Raw genomic sequence first — 14,750 nt, forward strand, 5'->3', positions numbered from 1 at the left:
ATAAAGTTTACTTTGTCATTATTAAAGGCGTTATTTCATCAATATCATAGGGTTACTTGATTATTTTTACAAAGGTTACTTGTCAGTGCTATAGATGGGCTAATATTTTATTGAATTCCCACGCTCTTATCCCAAACTATTACTATTACCAAATGCGCCCCGTAATTTTAAAAGAATACAAACCGTAAAATAGATGAAACAACTTCTTTACCGGCCAATCCAATCACTTGTTGGTCCTAACTCAGACTTCACATATCACTTGATATGTCCCTCATTTTATGCTTGTGGCTCTCCTAGTTGCTCCACACTCCCTCCCACCATCATCATAAACTTTGCTATCCACAATCTTCTAACATTAAAAGGTACACTTGTAATTTCTGATCTTTCAACCTCAAAACATGGCATCCTCTCTAATGTCAGGCGCTTCCTCCTCTTGCTCTGCCGCCTTATCCACCAGAACCCACCCTTCCTCTCCTAAATCATGCCCACCCCTTCATCTTCCTCAGGTTTGCTCCCTTTTTTTTTGGTTTAATTTTGCAATTTTTTGATCATTTGATTCACAAATTATTACAATTTCATGTAATTTTAACTGGGTATTTCTTGTTTTGCATAGAAAACCAATTTTCATGGACTTTCTTTGCAAGATGCAAAAAGGGTCATTTTCAGTTCACTTGTAGCTGAAAGAATGAACTATTCTCCCAGTGTTAAAAGAGGGTTTGAGATCAAAGCAAGAACAACTGGTGCTTCCAAGTCAATTGAGGTTGAAGTTGATAAACCTTTAGGCCTCACTCTTGGTCAGAAACCTGGTGGTGGAGTTGTCATCACTGTTAGTAATACTTTTATCTCAATTATTCGCAATTTTAACTAATTATTCGGTTATGATATATGTAGCCCTAAGGACTAACTTAATGCATTACACTAATTTAATAAAATTACGTGTCGTTTGGTGTTATTAATGTTTATCGTATTATAAGGAGTCATCTTTTAATTGTTTGTTTTGTAATTTTTTTAATCCGGGTTTGAAATTTTGGGTGTTTTGGTGGAAAATATACAATTATATTGTTGATGTAGGCAGTAGATGGTGGAGGAAATGCTGCAAAAGCTGGGCTTAAATCAGGTGATCAGGTGATTTATACTAGCAGTTTTTTTGGTGATGAACTTTGGCCTGCTGATAAGCTTGGATTCACTAAAACTGCAATTCAGGCTAAGCCTGATTCTGTTTACTTTGTTGTCAGCAGGTATAATATAGTATGTATCCCTTGTTATATGCTCGTTATATTGATTTTGTTTGGATTGAGTTTTTGTATTGTTGTTGAATATTCAATTTATAGGCTAAGAATTATGTGCCAAGGTAGAAATGTGCCAAGTTTATGGATACATTATGAGTTTTTGTTTCGTTGTTCTTCTATGTTTTCTTCTTCGAACATCTTGTTTAGGCTTATCATTTGATTGGTATTAGGTAAATGCAGATTCTCTAGGGGGTGAATAGACTGAATACAAAGCTTATGGTGGTAGGGCAGAATCGACTAGATGTTTAACACAATGACACTTATACCAGTATAAGTTACACACTGAGAAATCGAAAGGTAGAAGAAAGCTTAGATCTTTTTTAATTTTTATTTTGATGCAAAGAAAGGAGCTAGATAAAATCCAAAAAAAGGCAGAATTACAAGATAGATTTATAGGAGGACATCTGAACAAATCCAGGTTTAATTCCAAAATCTGGGAGGTAGATGAAAAACTGATTTTTAAAACACACTGAATGATTTCCGATATTTTCATATTCAAGGTATGTAGTTAGTTTACTAACCATTCCCAAATATTTCCACGTGTATTTCTTTCCTACACCCCACTTTATGGAGTAACTGAGTAAAAAAATTGTGTTTGCTTAGGAAGGAGTTCCTATATAAGTAGAGGGAAATCAGATAATAGTAATATTTGAGAGCTATATGGAATTATGGAGCTTAACAGTAAATAAAAATCTCTTTATATAGTGTATTGGTATTCTCTTTTTGCTCCTGATGTTCAGCATTTTAATGCAGAGGTGCTGATGTTGATGTGAAAAAACTTCCGAAACGTCCTGCTCCTCCACGTTTTGGGCGAAAACTAACCGAGGCACAAAAGGCAAGCATTCATGGAAGCTCTGATCCAACAATACTCATGATTTTATAGATTTTTTAAGCACATTGTACTTGAATTACTTTTACTTACTGAGATGCTGCTAAACTTTTCAGGCCAAAGCGACTCACATATGCCTTGACTGTGGATTCATATACACATTATCAAAACCGTTTGAAGATCAGGCAAGCTTATCAATCTAATTTTCATTACATTTGATTCCAGGCTGAACCAGGTCTTTAATAACTTGGCCTGATCAACTATTTTGTTTTGTCTGTTTTGTAGCCCGATGATTATGCTTGTCCTCAGTGTATAGCACCAAAGAAGAGGTTTGCACGCTATGATGTGAACACAGGTAAGGCAGTAGGTGGTGCTTTACCGCCTATCGGTGTCATCATAGGGCTAGTTGCTGGTCTTGGTGCTGTTGGAGCATTATTAGTATACGGTCTTCAGTAAGGCAAATCTGAAACCTTATTAGTTCACCCATTCTGTATATCTTCTGGTATTTATGAGACTGCCATGTAATTGGTAATTGTGATCCATTTGTTATATATATTGGAGAGCGAATATTATATTACTGTGTAAAAGCAACCCTTGGCAATTTTCTCCATTGTAAGTGCCGGGATACAAATGTACATCTTATCTGTTTGATTGCAAATTGGTAGTCAAATACTCAAATCTAATGTTATTATGTGACACATTATGTCCTTAATTTGGCATAACCTCTTTATGTATCATGTGTCAGTCTTATTTGGGTTGGCCGTTGGTGGACATGACTAAGTTCCCCGATGCCCCAACGATGGTTTGGCTTTCCCTCTTGCAGAGGAAATCCCATGTCAACTGTCAAGTGGACTCAGGTGGGGAAAGAAGATCTCGGCAGGGATCAGAAGAGGCTAGAGTTGGGCCCAAAGTTGGCAAAGAAGAAGGTAAGGGCATATAAATCGTACATGCAAGATGCAACCTTGTATCCAGTGTGATTCCCTTTGGTGTTGTAGTGGTGGTACAAGATGGCAGGACCAAACACAAAGCCCATCACGAAGAGGAAGTCCATCGACTAGATCAGAAAGCGGGCCAAGATGGGAATATAGGCTACAATGAACCAGTACCCTCTGTGCCAGGGACAGTTCCACAGAAGGGGGCGAAGGGTCTGGGCTTAGACCACTGTACAGCTTGATAGAATCAGTCAATCCATACACCATAACTTTTGGTCCAGATCATTTAACTCGCTCATGTAGACCACCTCGAGGGTGTTATTATTGTAGCTGCCGCTGGTCCCCATAGCACTGAATGAGCTTATCCTATTTTGGAAGATCATAGTTGTTGCTCTGGAAGGCTGGAATGCAATGTCTTAGTAGGAACCAGCACCCTAGGAAGGGAAAGCCGTGTCATTTAAAGAATTCCTTGGACGCATACTTTTTTCTACTCTATCCTGCCACTATTGCTGCTTTTTCTAGGTTCTCTTGGAGTCTTGGATCTTCACTTGCAACACCTTTGAACCAAAAATTAACCAAGGAGGTTATTAAGTCAGACCGACCATGGAAGCCAAATGCTCAAACAAAGGTATAGCATCATACAATATGTAACGCCCATAAACAAAGAAATAGATAAACATTTATACTTCCCATTGCATTACTTTGGGCGTATTAAGAGGTAGCCTGCATAGCATCATTGGCTACAAGAGCAGAACAATGAGTGGTTTCAGGCACCTTTATACAAAAGCACTCCGCAAGTAACTGGCTCTAAAAAAAACTTGTTTGTGGTCAAACTCATTCCTACGAGGGTTTCCATAGTTGTAATTTAATCTGTCTCTCCCCCCTTCCACCCGACATATAAATCTAATGTTACATATACGTATTTTATACTTACATACTTGACCTCAATGGCGTCAATGTCATCCTTAGAGTCCATGAGACCTCCAGGTTCATATTCATGTTCAAGTGCACCATCATTATATAATCAATTTGTTGACATTCCAGTAATAAAATTAATATGCCTTTGAAAACAAACTTTAGAAAAATGAAATACACACAATAGGTTGTACCTTTTACATCATTTTCCCTTAAAGTTAGGAGGAGACCTTGACCTTTAGGCTTTAGGCATGTATATATGAACTCTTACTTGTAAGTAAACATAATAATTCATCAATAAAATAGTCATACGACTTCTAGAATATGAATCAAAAGCTGTAAATACGAAACAATTAAGATCAAAATAATATTCTAATTTGTCGAAATCACGATACATACGTATACACAAACATATTTGATCGATCGTTTACGTTGGAGATACATATTAAGTATAGTAGCGCAGTTATGGCAAATTTCCAGCTTAGTTTTCTATTTATTCAACGGTCTATGAACTGGTTATTGGTTGACGTCAACGATAAAATTAAAATGGAGCAAATTGCTACTTATTTTATGTTCTTGTAAATTATATAACCTTATTTTCATTCTATAGAATTGATCAAATTGCTATATATATATATATATATATATATATATATATATATATATATATATATATATATATATATATATATACACAAGTATATATAAATATGTCATTATAAAAATACATTTGCATGTTACTAAAAAGCATTGAAGAATACATGCATTGTCAACTCTCGAACCAAGCACAAAATCATTGTTAACTGACAAATATCTTCTTTTGTAGGTATTTTTTGAGATTTATTAATAAGTTTACGTTCTAAAATTATACTCCTTTCGTTTTTATTTATTTTATTTCCCTACTTTCTTTATTAGGGTGTTCTAGAACATTGTTCATATCATGATTTTTGTGAGTCAAATTTCTTATTAAGCAAATTTATATGTCCAGTTATTACCCCTTGATCTAATTATTGGACAGGGTAGCATAATAATTAATAAGTATAGGGTTATGATTAATTTATTAATTAGGATTTTTTATTGAACATTTGCTTTAATAAGGGTTATTATTGGACAAGGTTAATAATAAAGAGCTAAAATAAATAAATAATTGCTCAATGATTTTGTAAACGAATATACGGAGTAGTTATGTTAAGAAAACTACATAAGTTTCGTATAATTTTACTTTTTTTTTTTTTTTTTTTTTTGCCTAATCCTTTTTAATTTTCCTTGCCCGTTTAATGATGAATTGCAACTCACTTAAGCCTGACCCTTTTTCACTATTTAAAAAGCAATAGTCAATTTAAACCCGATCTTTTATTGACCTACACTAATCCTGATTCGACACGTTAAATAACTAGGTCTAGTTTCTCACATTTCCACCACCCACTTTTTTCAATCTATATCATTATCGATCTCTGTATTCCATTTTAAAGTGTACGGAGTATTTACAAGTTTGTATATACTACGGAGTATAGATTTACAATAGTAAGTAATATAAATGTGTCAACAATAAAAACTTATTCTAATAACCTTATTTACATAAAAATTTATTCTAATAACCTTATTTATTCTTAAACTTCAATTTTGTGTTCTTACTATGACTACGAAAATCAATATGAAACGAAAAGAATAATAATAATACACACAAGCAGTTTCATTATAATCGCTACGTACATAATAGTCTACTAGACGTGAAGCAGCACATAATCAATCGACAATTCAATAGTCGTATGTATGGAGTGCTTAACTAGGCAGGGCTTGACTGAACATTATAATAAGTTCTGATTTATAGAAATATTATATACCAGGCCAGTACAAGTACATTTGTTGGCTATATATAGCTTACTTTACATAAAAAATAGTTGTATAACCTAAGCTTTTCTCTTAACTTACTCAATTAAAGCATAAGAGCAAGATTAAAAGAAAAGAAGGAAAGTTATGGAAGGAAAGAACATTGCAGTATGTGTAATTGCTGGCGTTCTTGGTTTAATAGCAGTTGTTATGGGCTTTGTTGCCGAGGCTACCAAAGTTAAGGTAATATGTGTTCCCGTCTTCAATAGTGTATATGTCATAATCTTAATATCTAATTGGTAATTTGACACTCGTATAATATAATTTTGAGTAACGTTTAATATTACTCAGTAAGTCGGTATGAAATTAAACATGTTCACTTCATTTTTCTTCTTACTTTCACACCAATGGACTGAATTTTATAGGTCATACTTAATATTTGAAAATTAAACTCGTACTTTATTTGTACTATGTACTCCATATTAATATATTTCGTATATATAATAATATTATTGCAGGGTGATCAAGTAATATTTACACAAGATTATGGGGCTTGTTTTTATCCAACGAGTCCATCGGTGGCACTGGGAATAGTTGCTTCAATAATTCTTTTGATTCAGCAAATACTTATAAGTAGTGCAACTGGCTGTTTTTGTTGCAGACGAAATCCTTGTCCTTCAACTTGTAGTGGCATAACAGCTCTTATTTGCTTTATCTTCTCTTGGTAACTAACTAGTCATTATTCGTGTCGTACTCCCTTCATTTATAAATAACTCATCTGAAATCGATTTTTTATGTAGTAGTATTGATACGCCTATATTTGTTCTTCCTGTTTAGTATTTTATGTGAACCAAAAAAAAAAATCAAATTAAAAAAAAAAAATAAGAACAAAAAAGATCAGAGAGAACATTAGTTTGACTTTTCAAAATGTTAATTACAAACAATGTTATAAAATTTACTCTGTAATATTTTAAAATCACACAAAATCATATAGGAAGTATTTAACTAGATTGATTTACTTGACCTCGAAATATAATGTTAATTCATAAAGATTATGATTTCATAAGAAGACTAAAAACATGCATGCAGGTTGGTCTTCATTGGAGCATTTGTAATGCTGATGTATGCGTCCATTCTCAACACCACTAAGTACCTTGAAGATGCGACCAACACTCTCGGCGAGGGCTGCCTCGTTCCGAAGTCCGGCTACTTCATTGGGGCGGGGGTATTGAGTATTATCAGCATTGCCCTCGGCCTCGTCGCCTACGTAGTCTTGATTTCTAACGAGAAGAGGATTATTCCGAAGGGTAGTGCTCCAAATGTTGGAAAAGAGTCTAGTATTGCCACAGCAAAACCACAAATGCCAACAAATGTGTAAAACGTCATTTTGTGTTCTATCAATTTATGTGATCTTGTGAACTCAAATTGATGTATGTCTTCAAAAATTGATGTATTTGTTATTTGGACGGAATAATAAAGCAAACCTAATCAAGAATTGATTATCATATAAATTCTTCGTCATTTTGCATCAAAATTGATTTTGATTATAAAAGTTCGAACTAGCACGAGCGAGAATTGGAAGTAACTGATAAAAGATGGTACTGGTTTTTAAACACTGCATGTTAGACTGTATAAGAAAACATCATCATAATATATAGAACTAGGTGAAGTTCCAATAGTCAATTCGATAACTCCATTCAGTTACAAAATAATGGAGATATTAGAGTTTCGGCAATCCAGCAGTGTCAGATATTCTTTATGTACAGATCATGGCTATTAATCAATTCCCAACAAATTAGACAATGTATAGGAGTATTTTGAGCAAAGCATATAGGCACGGCAAGACCGAAAAGCTACCATCTCTCTCCCTCAGATCCCATCCCCTTGGTAAAAGAGATTTCTGGCTCATGGTTATGTCAAAAAGAAAACCCGGTTTCCTCGTCTTCATCTTCATCATCTATCATAGCTTCTTCCTCCTCGCTAGACCTCTCATATTCATCTTCGTCTTCTTCTTCATCCTCCTCCAGCATGCTCTTGCTGCCAGACTCTTTGTCCTTCATACCAGTGCTCAAAACCACGGTTTCTCCTTTAGTCTTCTGCATATCGCTCCTAAGCTTCTCCATGTTCTCTCGCCGCCTATCTTCCTCCAACCGTTGCTTCTCTGCCTTCCTCTTATCAAGATCAGCCCTATAAAAACATCACAATTAATACATTTATGCAGTCAAAAGTTTTCTATAAGAAGATGAAAATTGTCCGTTTATGTTACTTGTAAGTCTCCATGAATTCTTCAGCACTATCATCAACAGCCTTGAAGAACTCATTCATCCCAGCACCAGTAAGTGCAGAAACTCCAGCTGATCTTAGATTTTTATAAAATTCATCAAGTACAAGAGATAGGCTTCGAGTCAAGGTTGAAGTGTAAGACTCATCTGACTCAAGGGCTGCATGAAATACCTCAAAATCTTCCATCCACTGCAGTAAAAGGACTAATCAGTTCACTAACAGAAAGCAAGGATCAAATTTGAAAATAGAATTCTAGGATCATAATAACATCATCACATATTCACACCTATGATAACAGAAAATTTTGATCCAAATTTAAAGTGTTATTGAGTATCACCACGAGGTAAGCTCATGCAAGTCATAATCACCACGAGGTAAGGTCATGCAAGTCACATGAGTAAATGCAAAGCACTATGATAACCCAAGAATGGCCAATTTGCAAGAACAAGTCTCATAACATTTGGACAATGTTATTGAGTATCACCACGAGGTAAGCTCATGCAAGTCATAATCACCACGAGGTAAGCTCATGCAAGTCACATGAGTAAATGCAAAGCACTATGATAACTACACTCCCTCCACCCCAAATTACTTGCTCCATTGTTTAATTGCAAGAAGGAGAATAGAGCAAGACTGCAAGAGAGAGAGTAATTTGGCACCCCAAACGAAAATTGGAGCAAGTAGATTGGGAAAAATGAATGTCGAAAAGAAAAGCATAAAACACAAATCAAAGCATAAGAGTGAAGAATTGTACTAATGCTATAATGGTATATTGGTAGAAAATAAGGAAATCATCAAAGATTATACCTATTCTGGTAAATATATAACCTTAACAATTGATCATCAAAAATTATACCTGATGATAGAAGCTGCTATTAAATTAAAAATAAAAAATCATTCATGAGGCGAATTATCAGGCTTCAACAAGTTAGTCATCTCTCTTTGTTCTTCCCAAGTTTACCACATCAATACATAAGGCCATTCCTACTTATCAAAAAGGGGTTGAGGAAAAATGAGACTAAACTAACTGTAATGTAGGTTTGTACAGGTAGGAATAAATAATAAGAACGATGTCAAACCGCTGGTCACCAATGGCAGAGCCGCCTTGACTGAAAATGATAATACTACTACCTGTATTCAGCTAAGCTTATCAGCCAAGAAAATTGACGCAATTAGCATGGAGTTGCTATACATTGTCATTTGTTGGACAGACAAAAAGCAGTTTTTATTTTTCTGAAAGTAGACTATAAATAAATAAAAAGTCCACTAAGATACCACAGTGATATCAAAAATAGTGTAATACCGTGACTATTGACTTGAAACTTCTAATCAGATATTGTTAGATAAAGAATATACATTGTCACACAACTACAAGGAGCAATACAAGTATACAACATTGGGAGGACCAGAGATTTTCCCCAAAAAAAAAAAAGAAAAGAAAAGGCTCAAGCCAAAAATTACGATGCCATGCAAATTGTTCTGTACATCATCAATAAAAGTTAGATCAGTAAGCAATCCTAAAGAAAAACACAGCAAGAAGGGGAGAAACACTATCCCACATAGATTCCAATTTCCAGTAAAAAAATTACTACATCTCATCCACATTTTCATAGGAATAGTTTTGCAAGCAGACAGCAAGTATTGGTAAACAGCCTCTTTCACAGAAAGTTAAGAAAAATAATAATGAAAACAAAAGGCACCCAGACCTCTTCCCACTACTAACCAAACACACATTAAATATCAACTCCTATTAGCTCTCTGCTTCAAATAAACATTAGTGTTGAGTGGACTTAAGTCTCTCCAGGCATGCGTTCAACATAAAAACCCAAGTTAATACCCAAGTTTCCTAGGACTTTTGGCCTTCCAAGTTCCAACCATACTTGAGGAGTAAAAAATGAGATTCAAAAGACCTGGTTAATGGGTGTTCGTAAAAGGAACTGACACCATTTATACGGGGGGGGGGGGGGGGGGGGGGGGAAGAGAGAGAGACTATTAACCTTAAGACTTCAAGTTTCACACCAAGTACCCTGTAAGGCAAGGTATTGAATGCCAGCAGGAAACAGGGATAAAAATTTCCAAAAAAATCAATTCATGTCAACAAACATGGATATTCAGAGTTTCAAACAGCAAAGAAAAGAACAATGAATATAGAGGAAAGCAAGAAGGTAAGAAAATCAAATATTCAAAGAGATGCCCTTCAGCTCCCAATCCCACAGAGACAATTTAGATAGACATTTTAAGCAGATCAAAAACAATTTTCTTCAGAAACACACCATCAATATCAAGCATAGTTGAGAAGTTGCATTTTTCTTGGATGTGACGCATATTATTATGAAAAAGATGAACACAAAATGTTCATCATCTTGTCAAAAAAAAAATGTTCATCAAAGTTACATGCATAAAAGTAAATGTCTCACAGATCAGTAATTATAAAACTCCTAAATAAAACCTACCTCCAAAGCAAACTGGTGTTGAGCTACATCTGTCTTGTTAAATGCCAAAATGAGAGGCAGCCGTGTCTTGTAAAGAATGCTACAAGCGTATAGCATATTACTCATGAATGTGGTTGGGTTTGAAGAGCGAGGGGTGTCAACTACATAAGCAATCACAGTAGGAAAAGTAGATGCAAAGGCTTCTGTAATTATGGCTCCAGAGGCAGACCAAGTAAATATCTCAATCTGCCCAGGCGTGTCCACCAGCACATAATCAAGCTGATCAGCTCTACGCTCAACCACTGAAATAACCTGGAAATTGAATTAGACACCCTTCATTAGGATGCACTACAAGACAAAGTTTAAAAATACAAACATGATGCAACAAAATACCGTCATGTAATGTGGCAATCTCACATGAAAAACAATGAGTAAGTGGGGTGTATGCGTGGAGGTGTGAAAAAAGAGGGGGGGTATTATGGTTGGCTGGATTTTGAAGGTCTAATATGGACTAACATCTACATAAAAGTATGCTCATAATTGTATTTATATTTCAACAATTAAAGTCAAGGAGGATTGTAAAGGTAGCATTTAAAAATTTCAAAATAAATACTACTCATCAAAAGTTTAAATGAATGCAAGAGAATGAGAGATGGGTAGTCTTAATAGATTCTAAAAGGCAATTTCCTAGATAAAGGACCAGAGAAGCATTAACATTGCTAGAAAGTATAAAGTCTAGCTATTGTTTGGGTTGGAGCAGGTTAATAGTTGACTACTCATGTTAACAGGCTGGACAATTTGGACCATGTGGGTTATGGGCCACTATAGGGAAGAAAGAGAACTAAAGAAGTGATGATGCAAAAAGACTCAGCAAGTGAACTAGGTTTCAATATACCTTCTCGAGCATCAATATCTTCCATTAAAGGAGATTTGAGAAAAGATTAAATAGGAAGACACGAATGCCAAAATTGTTAAGCTGTGTCATTTGGCTAATATTGATGTTGTCCAACAAGAACCCTCTTAACTTGATCCTCTCATTTTGATCAGTAGGCTATCCTGCGCATCAATCAGGCTTACTGCCTACCTTGCCACAATGCCTTCTAAGTAAAAAACTTCTCGCTCAGAACAGGATAAAGGAATTGGATACATGTAGCCTTACAAAGGAGGTTGTTAGCAACTGTTCCTTAATCTGAGACACATAAGCTGTGTACTACGGAGTACTTCAAAATGAATAAGGAGGATAGAAAAGGCTGATAAGCTATTTCAATTTAGTCCATGATATTTAAAACTAAAGAATAATGCTTCTAAGTTAGGGACCATTTTAAATGTGAAAGGAATAGTTAATTTTCTTAAATCTTTACCCTGTTCAATAGCTTTAATATTATCATTGGTGGGCCTGCAGCAGGAAGCTTATATTTCAAATAATTTTACAGACAACAGGTTCCTTCTGACAAAATACAAAGTTTCATAATCTTCAACAAGCTTTATATGACTACGAGCCGACGAGGTTTAGGAGCAAGGCACACATAATCTCTTCAGAAGAAAATAAGTTTTATGGTATGATTGATATCAGCTTGTTTCTAATCTATATACTTTTGATGTATTAAAAATTCAACTAGCAACAGATAATCACATAATCACTTAATTTGAAAAATGATAACAGCAAGAGTTTATATCACAATTCACAATGACAATAAAAGATGCATCTCACTATTCTTGTTCTTAAAGTTGGTCATCCTTAACAATGAAATACATCACAGCAAAACCTATAAATTTTTACAAGACTAACAACTAAACAAGAGTGTTTTTAAGCTTTACCTCATCAAACTTGGTAGCAAACAGATTCAGTGAAGTTAAAATTCCTCCATTAGGTCCTAAGTTGAACTGCTTCATAACTTCCTTGTACTTGACAGTGTCTCTTATATCGATATTTGCCCCAAATGGAAGGGTCATAACAGCTGGATCGAGATTAATCACATAACCACGACGGTTTGAAGTATGTGTATGTTGAACCAGTTGACGCATAAATGTCGTCTTTCCACTCCCTAATCACATTCGAATCAAAACTAAGCTCAACCATATTGCAAGCATTACACAATAACATACTAAGATCAATCAAAACTAACATCCATCCTAAAATATGATTATAAATCTTATAACTAAAACCGGTTCGTGCAAAAGCAACATAAATGAATTGTGATAAATAACTAATTGTTCCTCAATATGTAAGTAAGCTGATTACTGACCTGCCATTCCAACAACAATAATAACAACAGGCTTTCTCTTGAATTCGGACGACGATGATTCATCAATATGCAGTTTCTCCAGTGACTGCATCATTTCATCATTTTCCTTGCCCTACAATTTACATTTCAATCAACATCTTCTTTACAAAATTTGCAAAAATTAAAAGTTGTAGTTTTTCACATACAACACAGTTAAATTTATACCTTTTTCGTTGAAGAAGACGCTGTTGCCGAGGCATCTGCAGAAGCTGAATCATGCATCTTTGAATCAACTTCCATTAGCTCGTCTCAAATAATCAACTCAGAGTCTGAAAAAAAAAAAAAAAATCAAATCATCAACAAATTAACCTAATTTCCGCAGTTCTTAAAGATAAAATTCAACCGAAATTAGCAATTAGCATGCAAAGAAATTGAAAATGCAATATTTTTTCCAATTTTCAACCGAAATTAACCTAATTTCCGCAGTTCTTAAAGATAAAATTCAACGAAAATTAGCAATCAGCGTGCAAATAAATTGAAACTGCAACATTAATTCTTCAAATTTTCCAGTTTTCAACAAAACTAGCTGAAATTCAATTAGATTATCTTTGGAAACTTGAAATTGATTTCGACAATCATAAATTCAAAAATTAAAGTTAAAAGACCTAAAAATCGATTTCTAAAATTATACGTAGTATTTGTTTGGGAAATTCAAAGCTTGGATTTCACATTTTCTGATTACTTTACTTACCAAAGAAAATCAACAGAAGTCGGATCAACGTTCAATAGCAATTTTCCGACGAATGAGCGAAAATGGCAGGTTAGTTTGGAGTATGAGCGAGACCCAATGTTTTGAAGTTTTTACAAATAATGAAAAACCCTAAACCCCTCTAATAAAGCAAAAGCAATTTGCAATTAAGTGAAACGGCCTCCTAATTACGGAAATAAAAAAAATAATAAAAAGACAAAGCAGGGGTGTTAATTGAGCTGAGTCGATCTCGAGCTAAGAGAAACCTAAAACTAACTACGAACCACAAAGTATGATTTTAGTTATTGGTCCGTTCTTGTCTGGTTATAAATCTTATATTGTAGTATAATTTTATTCAAATTGATTAAATAAAAAAAAAATGGTATTGAACATTGATTAACCCCCCATGTAGCAAGAGAATTGGTAATATAACACTAAAAGTTGTTGATTGATGTAGATTCGAATTGCACCAAATAAATAAATAAATATTAATAATTGGAGTTAGAACGGATTATGCAAGGATTAGAACTTGGGCGAACCAATAAAATTAGAAAGGGCCGATTTAAGACAAGTTTTTATTGGATAAATTAACTACTCCCACTATTTCGCAACAATCACAATATTTTCCTTTTACATTCGTTTCATAAAATCTGCAATATTTTTTTTATTTAGATATGATTCACTTTTCTCACATACGCTACGGAGTACTTTTTATTTTTTCTCACTCATACTAACTACTCTCTTCGGGTTTTTTTTTAATGCAGCACTTTGACTTTTACATTATTCATTGACTTGTTTTTTACACTTCTATAAAATAAATAAATGTTATTATATAATATGTCATTAGATTACTTATAATGTCTAGTTTCATATTATAGTTTTGTTATACTAGCTCCGTTTTTTTAATTGGCACCTTTCTATTATCACGCTTACCAACGCATGTTTTTAACGCTTAATATCTCTAATTATCAACATCGTAAAATTATAAAAAGTGGATATTAATACAATATTCATCTAGATGATTCAAACAATATCTCACATGTCTATATTTTATAGTAACTATAAATCACAAAAGCGAGTCAAAGTGTAGTATGTGAATAATGTAAAAAGTCAAACGGTGTCAGCTTAAAAAACGGGGGGTGCTAAACGCAACCTAGGTTTACTTGACGCAACCCTTTTTTCCTTATTTTTTAACCCTAATAGAAATATAAAAGTTATCTTTTCTCCTCACCCTTTTCCCCTTATTTTTTAACCCTAATAGAAATAT

General features: G+C 34.2%; 2 protein-coding genes and 1 long non-coding RNA gene across 3 annotated transcripts; 2 read left to right on the forward strand and 1 right to left on the reverse strand.

The window, feature by feature from the left end:
- The first annotated feature begins 278 nt into the window (after positions 1 to 278).
- On the forward strand, positions 279 to 2,814 carry LOC145631708 (uncharacterized). Its single transcript, XM_081683865.1, has 6 exons — positions 279 to 506; positions 614 to 826; positions 1,072 to 1,238; positions 2,043 to 2,124; positions 2,235 to 2,303; positions 2,404 to 2,814. The coding sequence occupies exons 1-6, from the start codon at positions 399 to 401 to the stop codon at positions 2,572 to 2,574; spliced, it is 810 nt and encodes a 269-aa protein (XP_081539991.1). The 5' UTR covers positions 279 to 398; the 3' UTR covers positions 2,575 to 2,814.
- Positions 2,815 to 5,901: 3,087 nt separating this feature from the next.
- LOC145630234 (uncharacterized) lies at positions 5,902 to 7,021 on the forward strand. The gene is made up of 3 exons (XR_014112026.1): positions 5,902 to 6,038; positions 6,314 to 6,519; positions 6,885 to 7,021. It is a non-coding gene; the product is annotated as an uncharacterized LOC145630234 (long non-coding RNA).
- Positions 7,022 to 7,417: 396 nt separating this feature from the next.
- LOC145630235 (GPN-loop GTPase QQT2-like) lies at positions 7,418 to 13,642 on the reverse strand. Its single transcript, XM_081682488.1, has 7 exons — positions 13,487 to 13,642; positions 12,961 to 13,064; positions 12,757 to 12,868; positions 12,329 to 12,555; positions 10,532 to 10,822; positions 8,062 to 8,267; positions 7,418 to 7,982 (listed from the first exon to the last, which is right to left on the reverse strand). The coding sequence occupies exons 2-7, from the start codon at positions 13,033 to 13,035 to the stop codon at positions 7,712 to 7,714; spliced, it is 1,182 nt and encodes a 393-aa protein (XP_081538614.1). The 5' UTR covers positions 13,036 to 13,064; positions 13,487 to 13,642; the 3' UTR covers positions 7,418 to 7,711.
- Between the last annotated feature and the right edge of the window lie 1,108 nt (positions 13,643 to 14,750).

The sequence above is a fragment of the Chenopodium album genome, chromosome 5 (genome assembly GCF_948465745.1).
Source record: "Chenopodium album chromosome 5, dcCheAlbu1.1, whole genome shotgun sequence".
NCBI lineage: Eukaryota > Viridiplantae > Streptophyta > Magnoliopsida > Caryophyllales > Amaranthaceae > Chenopodium > Chenopodium album.

Bases quoted from the DNA above. Each gene is read 5' to 3' on its own strand.
- LOC145630235 (XM_081682488.1), bottom strand. From the start codon at position 13,035: ATGGAAGTTGATTCAAAGATGCATGATTCAGCTTCTGCAGATGCCTCG. The intron at 10,823-12,328 runs GTAAAGCTTAAA...TTCAATTTCCAG, and splicing joins TTGCTACCAAGTTTGATGAG to GTTATTTCAGTGGTTGAGCG. The intron at 8,268-10,531 runs GTAGGTTTTATT...CTTTTACTGCAG, and splicing joins AACACCAGTTTGCTTTGGAG to TGGATGGAAGATTTTGAGGT.
- LOC145631708 (XM_081683865.1), top strand. From the start codon at position 399: ATGGCATCCTCTCTAATGTCAGGCGCTTCCTCCTCTTGCTCTGCCGCC. The intron at 1,239-2,042 runs GTATAATATAGT...ATTTTAATGCAG, and splicing joins GTTTACTTTGTTGTCAGCAG to AGGTGCTGATGTTGATGTGA. The intron at 2,304-2,403 runs GCAAGCTTATCA...TCTGTTTTGTAG, and splicing joins CAAAACCGTTTGAAGATCAG to CCCGATGATTATGCTTGTCC.